Raw genomic sequence first — 21,433 nt, forward strand, 5'->3', positions numbered from 1 at the left:
ATACATAAAGAATTTAAGATACGCGGGTCGGCCTGGATAAGGGTGTCTGCTACGCAAAAAAAAATAATGTAATATTCACAGGCATTCCAAGTGTGCCGCTTTACATTCAGCACACAGTATCATTTCACAATGATCTCAGGCAGGAAGTAAAGGCAGAGTCTATCTGGGTCTAAATATTTGTGGCTAAAGCCATTGCTGCTTAAGCACTGACATTTCTTGTGGTCACATGACAGCACCAAAGAGTTGGCTTCAGAGGTCTGTTCATCCTGCTTTTGGCTCCTGAATGGCCCTGATTTTTCCACTCATATACCGGGGCCCTGTACTGTGAAAATGTCTCCCCTTGCCAGGAAGTATGGGTGCAGGGGGGCCTGCGTCCGGTGCTGCGCATGCTCAGTGCAGGAAAGCGCTCTCAGACATATGGGGTCAGGCCGTCCTTCGCTAATGAACTTAGGGGGAATTAGTCCGTCTTAATCTCCCATCTCTCCCTCAGCACTGTCTCCAGTCGTTAATCAAAGGGATGTTATCTTGAGTAGTGAGGTAACACTTTCATCTTAGCGTTGAGCATCTCTCTTCTACTCTCGCTCCTTCTCTCCCTCTCTCTGTGGGGGGTAAGAGGATGAGCCTGCAGGACCAGAGCCACCTTTGGCCTACTTCTGTGTTTGATTGTTCCTTTTTTTACAGGTGGTGAGCAGAACACAGGAAGTAAACATGTCACAGTATGACCTACTGCTTCATAATATACACCTGTTCAAGACAAAGGGAATATATTGCTTTTATGAAATCTGAATATTTCCTTCATATTTACTGTAGAAATGACAAATAATGTATAATGAAGAAAAACAGGGACATCAAATTACAGAATATATTTGTATATTTTTCCAGCACACTCTTATGGACAGCATTCCTATCACATTCATACACAGTGTTATAAATAGATAAATATGTACAACATTTCATAACAATCTTTACTGTAAATTAGTGAATATGTCTCCTGAGCATTTTTTATGCTGTGTTCATGAATTATGTCTTCTAAAGAAGGCTGTAACTTGTTGGCCACATATTATGATAAATCATAAAATAGCATTATCACATGAATAATCTCAAGATGAACCCTGTAAGTGCATGTCTCATTCTGCCTTGTGATGCCTCTCTAAGAACATCAGGGCATCAGGCTGGTCTAAATTCTAGAGTGAATACAGCATTGCTGTGGTTAGCATGATTTCACATACTTGTAGTAGATGCAGTCTGGCTGTGTTTTGTGTGGAAAGGGTTTATGTGCCTATAGTTTCTGTCCATAACTGTGTGTGTAATATGTATGTTTAGTGTTTAGGGTCTTTGTGAGAATTTGACTTTAGTGTGTTTGTACCGTGCTTATATGTGTTTAGCACATATGTTTTCTGGTGCATGTGTGTATACTTAGTGTATGCTCCATGTGAACATAGTGAGGTCATCGCTCCAGCCAGCGCAGTGTAGGGTAACGCTCAGACAGCGTGCTTCGCAGCTTGGCGCTCTGTGACTTGTCCCGGGTCTCGACCACACACTCCACCTGTAAAAGAAGTGCCTCACTCATTGAGGAGCCATCAGCATCTAGCTCTTATTAGCTCATGCACACTGGAGGAAGGCCACAGTAATGAAGGGGTCACACCCAAGAAGGATGCTCTCTTACCTGAGCTTTAAAGAGATCTACTCTGTCATTGTTCCTCCGCTGACTCACACTCAGCAACCTTGGGGGGAGAAACACAGAGGGAGAGGGAGAGAAAAATAAATGAGGCAATTAACACCCTTTCTGTTGTGTTGCCCCAAAGCCACTAATTCAGAGGACGGCCTAAACTCAGACTTCAGCATGATGAAGCTCAAGTGCAAAACATTAATGAAATGCCAAGAAAAACAAGACCTAGCTCATCTCTGTTTTGCTAAAAAATTCTTTTTATGTTTTGATGTGATGCAATACAAGAGGTGAGTCAAGCCAAGAAAGCTGAAGAAAAGCTGTCTGTCTTTCGCAGCAGGGAACGTGTTCACACGGAGCTCGACCATCACAGAGGCTGCTTAATCAGCTGGGCCACAATCAGGCTCTTAAAAACACAGACTTGCACTTGCCAACTGGGTGTGTGCGTGCTGAGAACATCCAAAAATACACTCACTCTCCCATCCAACACTATGCACTCTTATCTTATTAGATAAGGGCTCACCTGGCATCCTCCCTGGCCAGCACCTCCAGCAGTTTGGCCATGTCACCGGGCCAGTCGCCCAGCTCCACTGTAAACCTGCCCACCTGCTCGTCCAGCACCAGGGCCCTCTCCACACACTGCCTGACCAGGCCAAGCTCCATGTTAGCACTGCTCACCACTACGGCCACTCTGAGAGGGGGAGGCAAAAGGAAACAGAAATATGGAGAGGAAAAAAGGGAGAGGGAGATATTTGACTTGACAAGCACAGGGAAATTCTCAGTGCTTGCCTGTTGACTGAGAATATGGGTCACAGCTGGGACATTCAAGTGTGAAGGCAGGCTCTGCTCCTGTAATTTGTCCATCTGAACCCCTTATAAGATAATTGGATCGGTTAAGAGGTGGATAAGGCCAACAAACATGAAAGGGATCTTAAGAAATATTGATGATTTATGAATGACTAAACTGAGTCATATGAAGGGTGATGTTCATCACGTTTTTCACTTCTTCCCTCTGCTGGTCAATAATGGAGTGATATGTCCAATGACAACCACAATTCAAAGTTATCTTAAAAAGAACCTAACTGTCCTCCTCCAGCTTGATCCACAGTGACCAGGCCAATCAGTCTCACCTTTTGTTTTGGAGTTCAGGCACCAGCCCGGCTGAGATGGCTGCCAGTCCAAGGGCTCCATCAGTGTCCACTGTGGATCTCTCGTACTCCTGGAAACGCAGCATAGCCACCAAAGCATCCTCCTCTCTATCGAGGAGAGACAGAATGAGAGAGAGATAGAGAGTGGGAAGAGTGGAATAACTGGGGGTGAGGGGTTGACTCAGTACCTGACAGAGATGACCTTGTCCACCAGTTTCTTGGCTAACTGGAAGGCGTGGTGCCCCAGTGGGGGATCCACCAAGTCTGAGAAAGAGGAGGAACAGTCATCAGGTATACAATCAAAGGCATGTATTTTAGGTATTGAATTTTGTACTGTCAAAACCCAACTAGGGAGTAGACAGGTTAAAAACAGATCAGCCAAGAGAGCACCTAGGTCATGATGTAACAGGTAAAAGGAGAGACTGTTACTGAGGGACAAGAACACAAAGGGGATTAGACAAAAGCTGTACCTCCATAAAGCTTCCTGTTGGGGGTATTGCAAAGCTCTTTCACAGGAGAATCATTCTTAAGTGACTGCTGAAGGAGGGGGTAGGCTTCAGGCTCAACACCCTGTCAAAGAGAAAATCCTGACTTCAGTTACACTCACCTTCATCACACAAATAAAACACATACATACCCACACACGCATGTACAGCACATCGCATGCACACATACACACAAGCATCTGCCAAGTGGAAAATAATAGTTTGCCCCGGGATCAGCTTCATCCTGTAAGTTATAAAACATCACTGGCAAGACACTGACACAAGGCTTTAACCACTAGATGCTATCTGCCCCATGACTGGGGAGGAAAAGAAAGTGTGGGATAACTGAATGATTGCTCACCCTTGAACACACTCACAGGGGTACAGGACATACGGGATGTACAGCACACACAGGAGTATGAGACACGGGGTACTACACACAGGAAGTACAGCATACACAGGGAGTATGGCACACACAGGGGGTACTTCGCACACACAAAGAGTACTTCACACACAGGGTTCAGTACACAAAGCAGCTACATTGCACTCAGGGGGTACAGCACACTGGGGGGCAGCATAATAACTCACAATGACAGAGATATGGGAGTTGAGGTGTTTGATGGCCTTTGCAGTTCCAGCCAACAGTCCACAGTTCCCCCCAGCAGGAACGATGACCGCGTCCAGCTTGGGCACCTGCTCATAGATCTCCATGCCCACTGTGCCCAGCCCTGCCAAGTAGGCCGCACTGTCATCCCTGAGAGGGAGAGAGGGAGTCAGAAAGGGGAAATATTCAGGTGTAATATATCTTTATGCACAAGCATCTTTGTATCCATGTGCATCAGTGTGTATCTGTGTGTGTGTGGCCCAGGGCACTCACTCCTCCAGGTAGAGGTAGCTGTTCTCCTTGGCCAGATGGCGGGCATGGTTCTGTGAGTCATGGGCTGTGCTGCCATAGGAGATCACCATGGCACCATAGTCGCGGTACATGCGTAGCCGTGCCGGAGAGCTGTTGACTGGCACAATGACGAAGACAGGGATGCGCAGCTCCATAGAATGGTGTGAAACGGCCATGGAGAAGTTATTATCTGTTGCCACAATCACACCCTTCCTCTGCTGCTCCTGTGTGCACAAGAATACACACCCACACATGCACACACTTACACAAGTATGCGCACATACACAGACACTTTTTCCTCAGATACATTGTGTAATAGTTTTTGAAACTCGTCACTCAAAAGAAGCTATACAGTGACTATACAGACCTAAAAAACCTGGGTTAACATTTTCCAACAAGTCATTTCAGATTCAATAACATGTTGACAAATGGTTCAATTTTTTTATTTGCATTGATTGGTCCTGAAACACAGAAGACCATAATTTTATGAAATTATCTTGATTAAATATGTTCTTTTACAAAACAATTCCTAAGTTCCTAACTTGACCTTTAATCATGGCACTTATTGTATGAAGCATGTGGTGAAACAGAACAGCAGAATGGGCCAGACTCTACATCAAAGTGATCACTGGACTGTGTCCCGCAGAACAGACGGTCCCTAATCAAGAGTGCATGAGCGGTTATTTATGCAATCCTTTCACCTGTGAGACATGATGGAGAGGAAGCCAGACTGATTCAGCTAATCCAGACTGAGGAACTGGCTCAGTGGCCTTGCGTCACACTGCCATTTTTGACGTGGGCATGAATAATGTTTGCACCTCGGCCTCGTTAGGGCCGGCAGTTTCATCCATAAGGACACAGTGAGGAGGGCAGCAATGAGACCTTCTTTCCTTGTCCTGCCATACCTGGAAATCACACCCTGTATGAACAACAGGAGTCCCACCTGTGGGGACTTCAGCCATCACCTGCCAGACCAACCCTAACAGCAGTGTGTCAATCAACTAATATGCAGAAGGACATTTCATCACAAAGACATACTCTTCTTTTTTATCTGCTACAGCAGTCCATCCACAGGCAAGATTGGGATCTTCTTAGCACCCTGATTAAGGGCAACCTATATGAGAGTTGCCAGTTATCCTGTGATTATGTTTTAATTCAAGGAGGTAGCCCTGCATGTTAGAGATAAGTGGCCCAATGATTGAGAGTTACCTGTTTGAGGAGATGTTGGCACGGAAAGGAAGGAGAGATATACAGGATGTGGTGGGTTACTTTTAAAATGTAATCAGTTCCTGAATACTGATTATATGGGTGTAGAAATAATCAGTACGGTGTTCTGTTACTTTACTAAATATGGGTAATTTAATGAGATTACTTTTAGAAAAAAATTGAAATACAGCCTTTCTTTTACACAAATTGTTTTAAACAGATAAAATACAAACCCTCACCTTAAGAGATTAACACAAAATGGCTAAAATATATATATTTTTAATGACTAGAACTGCATACTGCAACTGCGTCCCGAGTCATGTGTTTTATCTTCCTGTGCCCGTTAGACTTTACACCGAAGAGCAAATACATAAATAAAACATTACAAATGAGCACTGAAGCCATATGCTAATTCTTAGTAATTATTATGATTACGATTTCACATTAATTCATGACCTATTATCTATAATTAATCTTAATAGAATTATATTTTGTACTATCTATAATTATAAGATTATAAATTCAATTACCTATTCTCAAATATAGTCAGCTGTATTAAGATTAATTTACTCTATCTAGGAATAATATATTTAAAATAACTGTTATTCATATTAGTAGCATACCTACATGTTTTCATAAATTGTAATTACTACATAGGCAAAAGTAACGGATCTAACGTTAGATTAGATTTAGCTGGCGCGAAATCAAAGTAACTACCACTAACTAATGTAGAGAACATGTAGCCGTATCCTAATGCACATCTTAGGTAAACTTGTCCTATTTAACACTCAAAACGATTTACATTAAAACCACATTCATCTTGATATCATTCGAATGTTCAATGGCCTATTTTTAGCAGATTACCTCTAAATGTTTCTTTGGATTGGAGTTGGAGAAGCAGTCCTTTGGAGCATTTTGGTGGCTCGCTAATAGGCCTACAGTTTACACTGGACACAGTTTTAGCCCCTGCCTTCTTTAAATATTAAAAGATGATTATACCAAGAATTAAAACGGATTTAACCGCTGTGCTTGCTTGGGCATTTCCGTCACTGTCAGGCAATGCAATGGCATGTGCGCGTCATCCAAAGATTAATGGAGACGTCTGTAGCCGGGCAATAGGTGTCCACTCTTGTCTAATTCATTTACAAACAGTGAGTTTGATACGCAATCGATGCTGCGCAGCGACGAAGGAGATAATCTCATTTGTAGGTCTACATCACAGAGATAGGCTACTAGCGGACACGGCTAGTTCTACTATTGCCTCCATAACGTTTAAATATTAGGAGATCTGCAGAGACGCCTATCCTGGGAAGAGCGAATGCTCATATAAATATTCTATTAATGTTCGGTAGAAAGTAAAATTTCATATGTAAATCACCATGGAGGATTCAGGTGGTTTGCAAAACAAATTTTCTCGGGCTCTGGTGTTGTCAGTTTCATTTGAGAGAGTTATAACGGATTTTGAAAATTGCTTCACTGCTTAACAATAACAAATTGTAGGCTACACTAAATATTATAGTTTATTATAGGTCTAGTGTGTTGGGAGACTTCATGTTTGAAACTGGTTAAAAAAAAGTATGCCTATCCTTAATGTGTTCGGCTCACATGTTTATTATAAAGTATCGGTATTCTGAATACTACATTTTCGGGACTAACACGCAGTTACCGCTTTTTGTAGCCTATTGAGAATACGTAACGCGGTCACAGATAGGCTATTCTAACCCTGGAGATAGCCTATCTTAGCGGATCAATTGGGCATGACGATGGGAGCTACCTGTCTTACGTGATTTTGGAGGGACCGTTAATGGTAGTAACTTGAATCATCATGAATTGGGTGGGTAATGCCAGTGACTGACAGGCTACATGTTAAGGTGACTTGGGTTTTGGGGATCTGGGGTTTGTCGGGGAATTTCGTAGATCGAGGAATCGCTACTAATGTGAGAAATGCTGTAGAAATTTTGTAAATTCCAATTTATGAATTCCTGATAAACCATCTCTGTTTCCGACTAGAGACGAGGCAGAGACTTGATGTGCGCTTTAATTGATATGTGTTGCGAGCAACTTCAATCGTGGCTAAAAGAATGACCAAAGAAAGCAATGTAGAAACTCCGTAACAAAGTTCAGAGCAGGTCAGTATTCAATCAACAGTTAAAGTGAAAATGCCATGTGTTCTTTCTGTTATTAAAAAAAAAAAATGAAATTCTGAACATTTTACAATGGAAACTGAAAATGTTATTTAAAACTGAGCAAATGGAAATCAAGAAAATATTAATCAGAAAACAAACTAATAAAATGGATTTCTTGTGGCTAACAGCAATGAATTTCATGTCTCGGGTAAACGGCTGTGGCAGTGACAGTCACCTGTCTTAGAGAGGTCAGCAGGTACAGCACACCTCGCTCCTTCACAGACCCCGTGTAGTGCAGGTGCTCCTTCTTTAAGAAGATCTCCATGCCATACTGCTTGGACAGGCGGGAATACTGTGCGCAGTTCAGGTAGAGGACAGATAGATATCACTGTACAAAGAGCTCAGAGAGATGTACCATGTTCACTGCAGTTAAATTCACAGAAAGGATTTTTTTTTTTTTGGGGGGGGGGGGGGGGGGGGGGGGGGGGGGGGGCATGTAGCCTAATACTGCCTACCGTGCAGGGCGTCTTCTGAACACCTGACTGAAGTTTGAAGGCAGCTGCACTGATGTCCTCAAACCGCAAGTATTCAGGCGGAGTCTTCGGTGTCGCTGTGCTCTCACTTCCTCTTTTTTTGATGGGCTTGGGTGTGGATGTGGCCGTCAGCTGGGACTCAGGGTGTTTCACTACCCTGGTCTCCCAGGTCTTCACGTCCCCATTCAGGTACTCCTCTTCCCCAAAGTCCTTCAGCCTTTCTGGGTGGATGGGTGTCGGCCTCCGGGCTGGGCAGCCATTACTGACGTCCTTGTAGCACTGTCCACCCCCTTGGGAGCTGTCCTTTTTACTGGCTCCTATGCGTTCCTCTTCACTGTGAAGGAAGGGCAAGGAAGCAATTTAATTGTTCCGTTGGCCCAACAGCAGCGAGGAGAGACAAATCTGCCTTTAACACACTGACATTAAAGTCCCTGAAGCTCAGTAAGAAGGAAATTGGCATTAGGCCTCAATTGAATTTAACAGAAAGTATAGTCGCTCCTCAGCTCGAAGTGACACATTTAAGCAAGTCTTTTTCCTTTTCACTGGAATTACATCACTCAAGTGTTTTGTAAGAAATCATTAAAATGCACAGCTTGCTTTATTAAAAATTTGCCTTTGTCAAACCAGATATTAGCACAGCACAGCATAGAGCATATGGTCCTCTGACACTATGAGACAGCATCTGTTTCATCTCTAGGTGTGGGATGTTTGTGTGTGCTGTTTCGCTGGCTTTATCTAACATAACATCACTGGAATGCTGTGTCTTGACTCAAACTTCAATGGCTAGTGTCTGAAATGCCATTGTTTAAATGTCATATGCCCATCATTCAGGTATTTACTGTTCATTCTCTGTTACTTAGATTGTTTTTCCCTCTCACTCATGCCTAGATGTATGGTTAGGCATTTACACTGACATTTACATCTAAATTGAAAAATTAATTTCATGTAATTACAGGGATCCACCACAATGACCTATGTTTTGGAGGTCTTTGAATAACATTAAAAAAAAATCATAATTGTCAGATGTTGAATAATGATGATGCATGGCTGAAAAAAACATGTTAGAATTGCATCTATTTAGTCCAGTGATCAGAATGAAGGCACTTTGCAAATTAAAGTAAAAAGCTAATGAGGTAACTAGCATGTAATTACTTGTGTATTACACTCAATAAATGACTATCATTACATGGCTATTAAATGAATAAGAGCAGGCTGCCATTGTCAGTTAGCTCCTGCAGTCATGCAAATCCTTTGATGAGGCCAACCAGAAAAAAAAAAAACGAAATAAATACTTTAAATTCATTATATTGATTAGAATTAATCTGAATTCAACAGCAGGCAAGGCATACGATTTCTGAAATTCGCTGTGAAACATCATTAGGTGTAGCTCCCCTTCCAATGCTCTGAACAAATTTCTTACTTTACCATCCCTTGATTCAAATTGATTCACATCATATTGCGCCCATCTGTCCATGGATGGCTGGAACCACTAAATTACTTGTTTGAGAAACCCTTTTTGGACCAAAAGCAGTGCATTTCACTCCTGGCTGAGATGTGTGCAGGCAAAGGGAAGATTGTCTCAGCTGAGTATGACTAGAGGTCAAGAGACCACTGTTAGTGGTCTAACGATGTGCTTACAGTCCAAATCCATGGCCGAGATGTCTCTGTGTGGGTAAAGAATGGTGACATTTTAATATGTCTGTATTGTCTGTAAAAATATTTGAGTGGGGTTGTCCTGTAATGTGTGTGTTTATGTGTGTGTGTGTATGTGTGTGTGTGTAATATAAGATGAATATATATACTGTATATAGAAGTGGATGAGGAGGAATAGAGGGGAGGGGTAGGAGAATCAGCCTATGAGGAGAGACATACAGTGGTGTGAAATGTGTAACAATGCTGCACCCAAATGAGACTTGGCATGAAATAGGTCCACACAAATTAACAAATTATAGTAACACCTGGAAAAGCAATGGAGCACACCTGCAACCCACATATTGAAGGGGGAAGAGTTGCACTTTACTAGACCCCAACCTCAAAGGAATAAAACTACCTACACTCAACATTTTTTGTGTTCAAAACTTGTTCAACCAAGATCAAAACAGCAAAATATGTGTGAGCCAATGTATGTTGTTGGGGAGCTCACAGTATCTCTCTGAGCTTGTGGGACCCATGTCCATGTGTGGCACAGATTATCCCCCATACTGTCTGGGGCTGAACGGTTGTGACCTTGCTCTCCACACCACAGTGGATAAGCTGCACAGGCCACCTCCTCTTCCGAGATATGCTGCCTCTGTGTCACAATAAAAATAGCCAGGTTACAACCTCATAAAGCCATGTGCAGGCAGCATGAGGATCTGTCTGTTTCGACTCATTTTCTGTAAGGCCCTGTGTAGGGAAATCCAAAGGGGGTGAGATAATCATCTCACCTTCAGCAGCGCAGAGTTTTCCCTCTAATGTGTCTGTTAACCTCACCCAGCCACCCCACTGGGTCTGGCTCTGGGCTTCCTCCAGGATTTTCAGGTCAGGAAGTGATCAGGAAGCAGGAAAAGGAAGGCAGAGAGATTGGTCTGGCACCGTTCAGTGATGCAGTCTCTTTATCCAGGCCATTTACAGCATTGGGGAAAGCATTGGAGGGCATAGTCTGTCTTTAGCAGTTTCAGAATATTATACAAAAAACTTTAAAATGCAAAACGAGAGATTCGACAAATAGGAAGGGGTTCTGGTATCACCTTAGTCACCTCAGTAATTCCTTATGACTAGGTCTCAGTGAAAAGGAAGATAAAAAGTAGAACTTTACCATAAATCCAGAACATCTATCTGATAAAATATCAGAAATGTCAGAAACATTTTCATTGGTGATTATTGAAGAATCCCTTTATCTCTTGGGCATATACGATCAGAGCAAGCTGACTATTGGACTTAACCCTTTGCAATTTAACTAGTACTTTAAAGTCCATTATTTCAATATTGTCCAATACTTTTCCATTGTACAATGTGTATCACACAAAATTCTGGGCACTTTTGAAGCCTCCTCCCTGGTGAATTTCGCATCAAAGTAACGTGAGCATACTTTTTGTATCTTAAATAGGTAAATCTTCTTCCCTGTTTCTAATACACCTAACCTCTTCTCTTTCGTCTTTCTACCACAAAATTGAAAGAAATGATTAAGGTCATATATGTTAAGTTAGTATCCTCATTTTTCATGTAGTTTGTAAAGTCCCTTCTATATTAAAATCCTCTGTAAATATTTATTTATAGACTGTTGAGGTCACATAGTTATTTTTCCTGTACTCTTTGTTGCATATATTCTTTACTATCTTCTGACATTTGGTTTGGTTCTTTTATTTGCAGGGCAACCCCTCCTCCTCTTTTGCTAACTCTGTCCTTTCTGAACATTTTATTCCAAATGGTACCTTACCCCTGTCCCCATATTTAGACATGTCTCTGTAGTGCCAATAATGTCATAGCCCCCCTTAATCACAAGAACCTTATCTCTAAAAACAAATGTTTTATACTTCTAGTTATTTTACAGCTATGCATTATGACCCCCATCTACTTCATCTGTTGCTAGAATTGTTACGAAGAGTAGAATATATGTTTTAGTTCACCTGACATCCCCCCTTAAACAAAAATATGTAACATGACATTTCTAATGCTGTGTATGACAGCTACGAGCAAATAAATGACAATAATACATATGACCACTAGGTGGAGTCCATGGGATTGGTTGCCAATTGTAAAGAAATGTTTATAGCTCTATTTCACAACCTTTGCCCCATGCTATTATTATCATACTCCCTGTGTCTGCTGAACAAACTCCTTTTCTACATGGATGTAACTCTGCCACAGCTTATCCTCAATGCACTTTACTCCTCTTTCTGTACCAGTCTCCTCTCATATCCCCTCTGTATTCAGCCCCCTTGTTTCTCTGCTTCCTGCTACCCTGTTTTCATTTTCCCTCACTCCCTCTGTGTGTCTTTGCCTCTGAGCTCCTCTCATTTCCTGCTCTGAGCTCAGCAGAGGGAGTGTTTACCTGCAGAAGAACAGCAGGAGGAAGGACAGAGCCAGCCGGAGGAGGAGGCTGACCAACTCACGGAACGGCGGCAGTAGAGGCCCAGGTTCTATGCATGGGAGGCTGTCCAGGGGGTCAGGAAGGGTATCTATAGCAGCTGCAGGCTGAGGGGGAGCTGGAGGATCAAGCGGAGGAGGTGGTGGAGGCGGAGGCTCATGCGGAGCAGGTTCAGGAGAAGGAGAAGGAGGTTCAAGGGTCTCTACAGCAGCTGGGGTGGGGACTTCCGAAGACTGTGGGAGACTCTGGGAGGGCAACAGCTGAGAAGAGACTGGGGATGCAGTGTCCCACCTTTGCCAGAAGGGGTCATATTCCTCGCTGTCGCTGAAGCCAACCTGCCGAGGGGGTCCGTCACCCTGGTAGGCAGAGTAGAAAAACTGGGCGGCAAAGTTCATCCTGTAAAGCGTCAGGGGCAAGTCCCAGGGTCCCTTCGCTTTGTAGATGTGTGTCTCCCTGGGTGCTAATGTGGCGGCAGTGAATGTTCGTATGATTAAACTGCGCTCCCCTCTTCCTTTTTCCACAGGCTATTTAAAGGGGGATTACAGTGGGGCACACGCCAGCCACGCCTCCCCTCCCCCCGGCACTGCTCCCCGCTCAGCCACACACACTATTCCTGTCCCAGACCTGGATTAAACTCCCACTGACACGCACTAATGAGACACACTAAGGGGATCGATGGAGACTTAGTGTTTATCTAAGGAACAATGATCCCAGGTCCAGGGAGACAGAAAGAGACAGTGATCTGGGCTGAGACCACTCCTGTTAGCCTGTGCTCTGCGTCTTTAAATCATATCCAGATCCTGTCCAGTTCTCATCAGATAAAACCCCTTTGCATGTGATCTGAGTCTCTCCTTCATTCACCAGGATTACCTGACACATAGAGTGCATCAATTAAACCTGTTAATTACCACTTATCTGATTATATCTGGAGAAGAATCTGGATCAGGGACTATTGTTATTTACAGGTGAGTATACAGTCATAGGATGATTTGTAATAGGATAACTACCTTGCCAAAACTGTCAAATCAATGAATGTGAATTAATCATGCTGCATGTTCCACAGTTGCCAATAATGTCATTCCCGATGTGTCTGGAACTCACAGTAAATCACAGTAAAAACAATGTGGGAGAACAAGAAATGCCCCCATCCCCCACAGCCATTCTCCAGAAAGTGAAGAGGGGCATAGGCACTGATACATGCACATGAGCTTGATGTGATGTGATTAAACCAAAGCAAACCAAAACCATCTGTATTTCTGGAAGCTAATTCCCTGACAAACAGATATAAAGGAGTTATAAATTCTGCTAATTCCATTTGATGTTATTTAGTGCCAGGTCCCATGAACAGAGCACATCCTCACCCAGTTAAAATGAGATCCACTTTTTAAGTGGCATGTTTTAGACATGCTTCAATCATTGATCAGATGGCCCCTGGCACAGAGCAGAGAGGCCAAGAGATGGCAGTTTTCTGATATGAGATTGTTTGGGTGATCTGGGCTCCGAACAGGTCCACACACAGGGAACACAGGTACGTCACTGGACCAAAGTCACTTTCTCATCCCTCGTTCTCGAGTTGTGGAGAGGGTGCACCTGTCAGGTTGTGGACAAACAGATATTCTGAGCTGAACGCATGACATCAGCCTTTCATGGGACAGCAGAATACAGTGTCTATGCGAACACCTGATTCTAATTAGGGGTGCAGCACTGCTATACTCCACCCACACTCCACAGTCAACCTGTCTCACACCCCCTTGCCTCCCAGAACCAGTACCTTCTGAGCTCCTTCACAACCTCTTCCTCAGGTTGGATGACTTCACTGGAGGGACTTCCTGACAAGGAAACATTTATATTACATTACATTATTGTCATTTAGCAGATGCTCTTATCCAGAGCGACTTACATTGGTCATAATTTACCACACATCCCTCCTGGAATCCTTTGCTAGTACACTTTTATGGCATAGTATGTGACACACAATGTGGATATTGTGACTATCATCATAATGAAACTTTGGTTTGGTTTAGAAGCTGTGTGCATTGTTCTTAGAAGTGCCACTGTTGCCCGGCCATGTCAGCCCCAGCCCCAGCCCCCCCAACCCCCCTCACAACCATCACGCTGTCTCTCACTTAGCAGGTTAGCGTGATGGCTGCTTGAGTGACTGCCAGGAAGGCTGGTATCCTCTTCCACTGTATCCATTAAGTGCACTTAGCGGATAGGAAATCTGTCTGCGTTTACCTCCGGTACTGCAGGCTTTAGTGACAAGTGAATGTCTACTTCTTGTACTCTGCTACTCTGGAAGTACTAAATGGTGTAATAAGCACAGTTTTGCAACTTATTGAACTCCAATTTTAAAAAAATACACAACATACACATGCAGCGAGGAGAGACAAATCTGCCTTTTACACATCAACAACTGACAGACACACCAGAGCTCCCCAGAAAACAGTAAATTAAGAGTTGTTCTATATGCCTAGAAAGATGTATGTGTCCCAGACTACCTTTAAATTATGTCTTTGTTTTCATTCCTGAATGGGGGAAAATAAAAACATATGGTTAAGAAGAGTGTGTTGCCATCCTGTGGTTTGCAGTGTATATACAATACTGCATTGTGTTCAATAGGATGGATTGAGGTGAATCGAAGCAGGGTTTCTTCTCCTCTGAGAACAGTGAAAAGCTAATGGTTCATAACTCGGCATGACGTCGTCTCTCCCAGCTGGGGAGCCCTCTGTTCTCTCAGCTGTCTCTCTCTTGCCGGTCCTGTACACCAGTCTTTCACTTATGAGTCCTTGAGCCCTTTTACTTGCTCAACTTTCCCCTCTTTCATCTGTCTCTCATGTCCTCCCTCCTTCTTTCTCTCTCTCTCTCTCTCTCTCTCTCTCTCCTTCTGTTCCCCTCTCTAATATCTCTCTGTCTGTCCTTGGTTACCTATCCCTAGAGTCAGAACAGTACACTGAATGTATTGTACACCGTATCCACAAGGGTTCCTGGAATGCAGATGTTTTTCTGTAAAATATTTCCTCACATTCCTGTATTTAATGTGCCTCATTGCTATAGTAATAACACAGATTAGCCATTATCCCCCTGAGATTGTTCTTATATACAAGACTTTATACGTTTCAACAGCATAGTGCAGAGCTTTCCTCGGTCTCTGCCAGGGATCTGACCCACACTGCCTTCCCGTCATCCTACAATGAGCCCAGGCAGATTTCTGTCTCTTCCCGCTAAACTGAATTCATATTTGGGGAAAATAAATATTCCAGCTCCTCCTTGATGCTCTGTGTAGGCAGTAACCACACCCCCTTACACACACACACACACACACACACACACACACACACATACACACACACACACCATCCTGTCCCTCCTGCGCCCTCTCAGAAAGTAGGCTTTTGTTCTGGGTTAAATGTTTTCATTTGGAAACTAGGCAAAACTGGGAATGGAGTGAGACTGAAAATCTATCTCCCCCCCCTCTCTCTCCTCCCACTTCTCTCTCTCTCTTTTTCCCTCTCTCCTCCTTCCTGCCACTTTCTTTCAGATCTTGTGAGGGTTGTGACTCACTCTTCCACTCCAGCTGCTCGGACTCACAAAGCGGATCCAAGCCTCCGTCATGGCACACCCCTCCCCTGCCTTGCTCGGACTCCTGCTCTTCCTGATTGGCCAGGCCGCAACAGGTAAGAGACAAGATAGATTGCACCTGGATATAACACATACCACAGGCAATGGCACCTGGGCAGCAATATAAACAAAAATAAATTATGCTACTAGAAAATAAACAGTAAATTTTGCTTCCAGTAAAACTTCACGTTATTACTTATTTGCTAGTGTCACTAGTTTTAGGTGATCTGGAGTAAATCAAATGAATATTCAGATAGAGTTTGCAGCAAAGTATATTTTACCTTAGGTTAAAGAGAATTCTGTGGTCATAATTCAGGGTCTGGTTAAAACCCTCTTTGGCTTGTTAAAAGTTTTTTTCTTTGGTTTACATGAAAGTCTACGTTGTTCAGAGGAAACTTCACTTTTCGAAGTAAAAGTTTTGATGGGTACACATACTGGGGTGTGTGTGCATGTGCATGTATGAGTGTATAGTTTGGAAATGTAAACGGAAGCTGTTCGGAAGCTGTTCGGAAGTGTAATACTGAAAATAGATGGCTGGTCCATATTTGGTCCCTTAAGTTCCATTGCATGTTTCTGTGCCTCTCTGCTGTGGCCTGTGACATTTCCACAGACTATGGGGAGTGGCATCATCCATCACTTAGCACAATCAACCAATCCGTGAAGTGTCTCATAGATCTCTGCTGCCAGTTTGATATATGAGCTGTGGGTGCTTCTTGAGGATTTCTGCTTCCATTCCTCATCCTTGACATCATCTTAGTTACTGACGCCAGCAACAGAAATATATAAGTAAATAGACACAGCATACATTCACATTGGCTATTCCCTGTGTTGTGTCAAGGACTATTCTGGGAAATCAGAAGTAATTTGGCTGTCTGTCAGTGTGACCTCATTCGATGGGAGCGGCAGAATACAGTAAAAAGCACACAAACAATTTGGAGCTGCACAATTCCGCTCCTCCAGCTGCAGTGGGTTATTGATCCATGAAATTCCCAGTGTGCCCAGAAAAATCTGACTCCACCCCCCTCCCCCCACCACACATCCAACATTATTCAATCAGCCTGCCTACTCTAAATATCAGGAAAGGTCCCTCTCAGTCTCCATTTCCAAATCAAACAGCCCCTGGGTCTGTCTTACTCCACCAAGCTGGAACTGTAGCTTTGTTGTCTGTTGGCCTCAAAGCTCTGCTGGGTCATGTGGTGTGCAGCTCAGTCAGAGAAATCGGAGGCTGTCGTGTTTTCATTTCCTGTGCCTGAGGACAGTTTTTCTCAACTCTCTGCAACAGCTGCATCAGGGCATGCAATTCCCTGCACCTCAACACATACATCCGCACGTGCACACACACACACACACACACACACACACACACACACACACACACACACACACACACACACACACACACACATTTTCCATGCACACACACGTGCGCACACACACACACACACACATGCACACACTCCTGATAATCATACTTACATACTTTACGGCAGTATTATACTCATCTTACTCCAGTACTCCTCTGGCTGTACTTTTATAATATGTGATCACTGAAAGTACTTGGGAAGTACCTTGGGCCTGATCGATACAAACTTCACAGACATATAACCTACAGATAAAACCTGCAGACAGATTAGACAATGCTGCTGAGAGCAGGCAATGGTGATGGGATACATGCATTTTATCCTACCTGATGTCTCCAAAGGCAGGACATTAATGTTGCCATAAAGTAGGCCACACTGCAGGATGAATGAGCTATACTTCAGAACACCAGTGTAGCCTGGAACAGACTCACAGCGACATAGGCATTCATTATCCCATACTGTAGTTTTTATAGCTCTCTTAATGAGAGCCACCGTCTGCACCACAGAGCGAAGCCTGACAAGAAAAAAAGTAAAAAAAAAAAAAGTTAAATCCAGATGGCCTCAAAGGTAGAATGTTTAATAAAAAACACCACTTCTGTTGGCAAGGAAATAAAATCATAATAGTTCAGTGCTGATCAAAAACAAACCCTCCCATATGAGTCACCACAAAGATCCCGCCTACTGCCCCGCCCACCGTTCCACCTACCGCTTGCCTTCAGTGCGTGCCTTGGTGACGAGACCAGATAGGGGACTCTGGATCAGCTTTAGCTTTTTCCGCACGGTGGCCGGTAATAGTGTTTTGACTATGTAAACTGATCCTAGATCAGTCCTTAGGGCACAATTTGTGGGCCAAGATTGCGGTGAGTTGTCAGAGATTCAGACCTAATAGGAAACATGTGAAGCAGTTTGTAGGACAGAGAGGCTGTGGGAGAGAGAGAGAAACAGGGAGAGAGTGCGAGTGAGTATAGTCGAGAATGAAGAAGAAGATAGAGTGAGTACTGGAGAGAGAGGCAGAGAGGACCAGGACAAGAGAGAGGGGATTAGCAAAAGAGAGGGGATAAGTATGCCACACATTCTGATCGTCACATGGACACACAATAAAGGTCAGCCAATCACCCATTCATCTCATTAACTCGCCTGCTTATCTAATTCACTTACTCATCCCATTCACTCCCCCACTTCCCCAGTCACTCATTCACTCACCCCAGTCCACTGGCTCATCCCATTCACTCAGTCACCCACCCACATCTGTCATTCATTCACTCATTCCATTCACTTACATTTACTTTTTATTTTACTCAGTCACTCACCTCAATTTAAAAGCGACCCCCTTATTGAAATCACACTTTTTCACTCACTCACTTGCACTTGCTCATCACATTCACTCAATCCACCTGCTCAGGTAACTCTGCAGGGATAAGGTGTGTCCTCCATGCAAACTGAAACCCTCTCCATTTTCTCCATCTTTACACTTTGCTCCTTAATTTGGGGTGCGGGTGGCGTGGGAACGGGGTGGGGTACAGCATGAGGAAATGGGTGATTACTGCCGTTTCTCCACTTTAAAGGTCCCTTTCATCTCAGCTTTTGACGGAAGAACCAGGCAGGAAACAGCTTGTGACAAGCATGAAAGAACTGAGAAAATTCAGGGAGTTCAGTCAGTTGCTCCATGGAGTTACACTAGGAGCTCGCTGCTGTCAGCCAGAGCATCATGTACAGACACTGTCACATCAGCCTAGTGTCCATGACAAAGACTGGAAGGGTGCATCTGTGGATTGTCATGATGTTTTTAGAGCATTAGCAGTACCATGACGAGGTGTCCATTCAGTCCTGAACCATGAAGTGAAGATCAGGGATGTTGTGACATTCAAAATCCTTCAGAAATGACAGGCAATGAGCTAAGAAGACTACAGAGACAAATATGTATAATTCGTCTGGGAGGCGATTAAAGATGATGGACATGTTAAACAAGGAGGATCTCTCACAGGCATGACATTTGTATACCTGAGAAGACATTACACAAGCATATACACTCAGCAGAACCCTACTTTCATCTAACTATACACAGAAGACTAAGGATGAGGCACAGAATACTTATGTTCCTAAGCGCTAACACTGGATCATATTTTGCACTAATGGCTGGGATTAGGATTTGAGCTGGGCAATCTGATCCTGAATTAGATTCTAGAAACGGAAAGTACAAGGAGCGTATAGAGATGTCTGGATGTATAAGTCCATGTTATCTCCAGAAACCTGTTAAGGAGATCTCATGCTGATTGGTCTATTCAGAGCGATAAAGCAGGCTTGGATTTTATCAGCTAAATAGCTTACTCCAGTTCTATGAAGCATCTGCCACTACTGCCATTTTTAAATAAAACAGGCCTCTTCTTGAAATGGGCCTCCAGAACACACTGAATCTCTTTTATTGAAGTGGGCCACAAGGCTAGAGCACCACACTCCAGCAGTCACCTGCATTAAGCATGTATCTTGCTCACCAGCTCACCGATATAGGGTTACAGCTCAATGTTAAGACTATTGCTTGAAGAGACCAATAGCTATGAATTCCCCTGAAGAGTTTTTTATTGATAGGCTTAGTTTTTTTTTTTTTTTTTTGCAGTGACCTAGAGTGAGTTACACCTTCACGCCTGCTGCTCTGTGTTTTACGATGTAGGACCTGTGTCTGACCCCCTGCCTAGAGCTGACCAAGCTGCTGCCTGTCAGAAACACAGCGCGCTCCACAACAGACTGGATGTAGTGGAGAAGGTAAATGTTCCAGAGCTGCTTATGGGCACACACACATTCAGGAAAATATTAAAAGTGGATGGCAATGTGAAACGCAAATACCTAGTCACTGAAAACATTCTATGGCTCATTCATCAACTCCAGCTTGTCCTAGTCTCCACATGCACATATTAATTGTTGTATTGTTATAGGAATACTTTCAGAAAAATGCATGTTTGTTTGTTTTAAAGGTCAAAGAAAGAATGTGTAATCCCCTGCACTCCAGCCACTCTTGAAAAACCTCAGAGTTGGCTTACTGCAAATTTCCACAGCAACACTCCCCCCCCCCCCCCCCTTCACACATACACACACACACACACACACACACACACACACACACACACACCCCTGCTCTGTTAACAGTGCTGCTCTGTGTGTCCCTGTACTTGGCAGCGTGTGGACGACACAGTTCAGAAGCTGGAGGCGGAGCTTGCTCTCCTGCTGGATGCCATCGAGGCTCCAGAGTGGAGCCACCTGCTGGACACTGGAAAACCTGCCGTTGACATTCTGGACAGCAAGGTCGAGGGAGCGGCCTCCTGAGACGCGCGGAAACGGAGCCAAGAGAGTGAGATAGCAAGCCCGTGGCCTTTCATTGGACAGATCTTAGGATTAGACGAGGCAAGTTCCCTTTCACCTGAATTTCGAACTGGTGCTGAGCAATGGCTTGAAAAGCATTTGACATTGAGGGGGAAAAAAGACAGCAATCTGATCATTACTGAGACTTGATTTTTATGCAAAGGCTTTCCATTTTTTTTTCTTTTTCACTTCTGCTTCATTAAATATTATACAGACCATTTTAGTACATTTGTATTAAACTGACACATGACTATTAGAAGTAATAAAGCTATGCTTCAAATGTATATTTGTGGATTTTTGTGTTACTAGGAGCAAACATCACAACTCTGTTTCATAAGGTTGCATAATGCAAGCCTTTCCCAAGAGCAAAGACAGCGTGAAGCAGCAACATTAAAAAACATTTTCTTTAATAGGACTAAGTGTCAGGATATTATGTTATCAATGCTTCACAACAGTAGATTATATAACCTATTTTGGCACTGGTTTATCATTAACCATTATATGCAAGATTAGACACATGGGGTGCAGTAGCTCCACCAAGTGGCTGTACAATATTACATACTGAGTTTTTTTCACTTCCCAGTCCAGCTGTCCAGACTCTGATTTTAAAGGAAGGATCATGCTTCCAAGGACATAGTTAACAAAGCAGGCGTAATGTGGAAACAATTCTCAACCTAACAATAATTTCAGTTAAGGTATTGAGGACTAGGGTGGAAAGACTGCTTGTAGATCCCTTTTTATAGCTGACTGAACCCATATTTTTAACCATTGTCCTGGGACCTGGGGTAAATGTTGAAACATGTTATATTCAGGTTTTATGACTTGCAACATCCCCAGTCTGCTCCACTAGATTGATAGTGTCACTGCACTGTAGGAGGTGTTGGCTTTCATAAATGTTAAAACTGAGGCCCTGCTTTACAGTAGCTACAAAAGCCTATTCCCCACTAGACCATTCAGGATATAATTGTTCTG

General features: G+C 43.5%; 2 protein-coding genes across 2 annotated transcripts; one reads left to right on the plus strand and one right to left on the minus strand.

Annotated features, from left to right (window-relative positions):
* Positions 1-1,058: 1,058 nt before the first annotated feature.
* On the minus strand, positions 1,059-12,523 carry LOC118789648 (serine racemase). The gene is made up of 11 exons (XM_036546139.1): positions 12,420-12,523; positions 8,042-8,393; positions 7,762-7,878; positions 4,177-4,418; positions 3,888-4,053; positions 3,285-3,384; positions 3,003-3,078; positions 2,797-2,922; positions 2,190-2,357; positions 1,667-1,724; positions 1,059-1,546 (listed from the first exon to the last, which is right to left on the minus strand). Exons 1-11 carry the CDS (start codon positions 12,521-12,523, stop codon positions 1,448-1,450), a joined length of 1,608 nt encoding a protein of 535 aa, XP_036402032.1. The 3' UTR covers positions 1,059-1,447.
* Positions 12,524-15,473: 2,950 nt separating this feature from the next.
* On the plus strand, positions 15,474-20,671 carry LOC118789643 (placenta-specific protein 9-like). Its single transcript, XM_036546132.1, has 4 exons — positions 15,474-15,512; positions 15,667-15,802; positions 19,776-19,867; positions 20,279-20,671. The coding sequence occupies exons 2-4, from the start codon at positions 15,739-15,741 to the stop codon at positions 20,423-20,425; spliced, it is 303 nt and encodes a 100-aa protein (XP_036402025.1). The 5' UTR covers positions 15,474-15,512; positions 15,667-15,738; the 3' UTR covers positions 20,426-20,671.
* The last annotated feature ends 762 nt before the right edge of the window (positions 20,672-21,433 follow it).

The sequence above is a fragment of the Megalops cyprinoides genome, chromosome 15 (assembly GCF_013368585.1).
Source record: "Megalops cyprinoides isolate fMegCyp1 chromosome 15, fMegCyp1.pri, whole genome shotgun sequence".
NCBI classification, from domain to species: Eukaryota; Metazoa; Chordata; class Actinopteri; order Elopiformes; family Megalopidae; genus Megalops; species Megalops cyprinoides.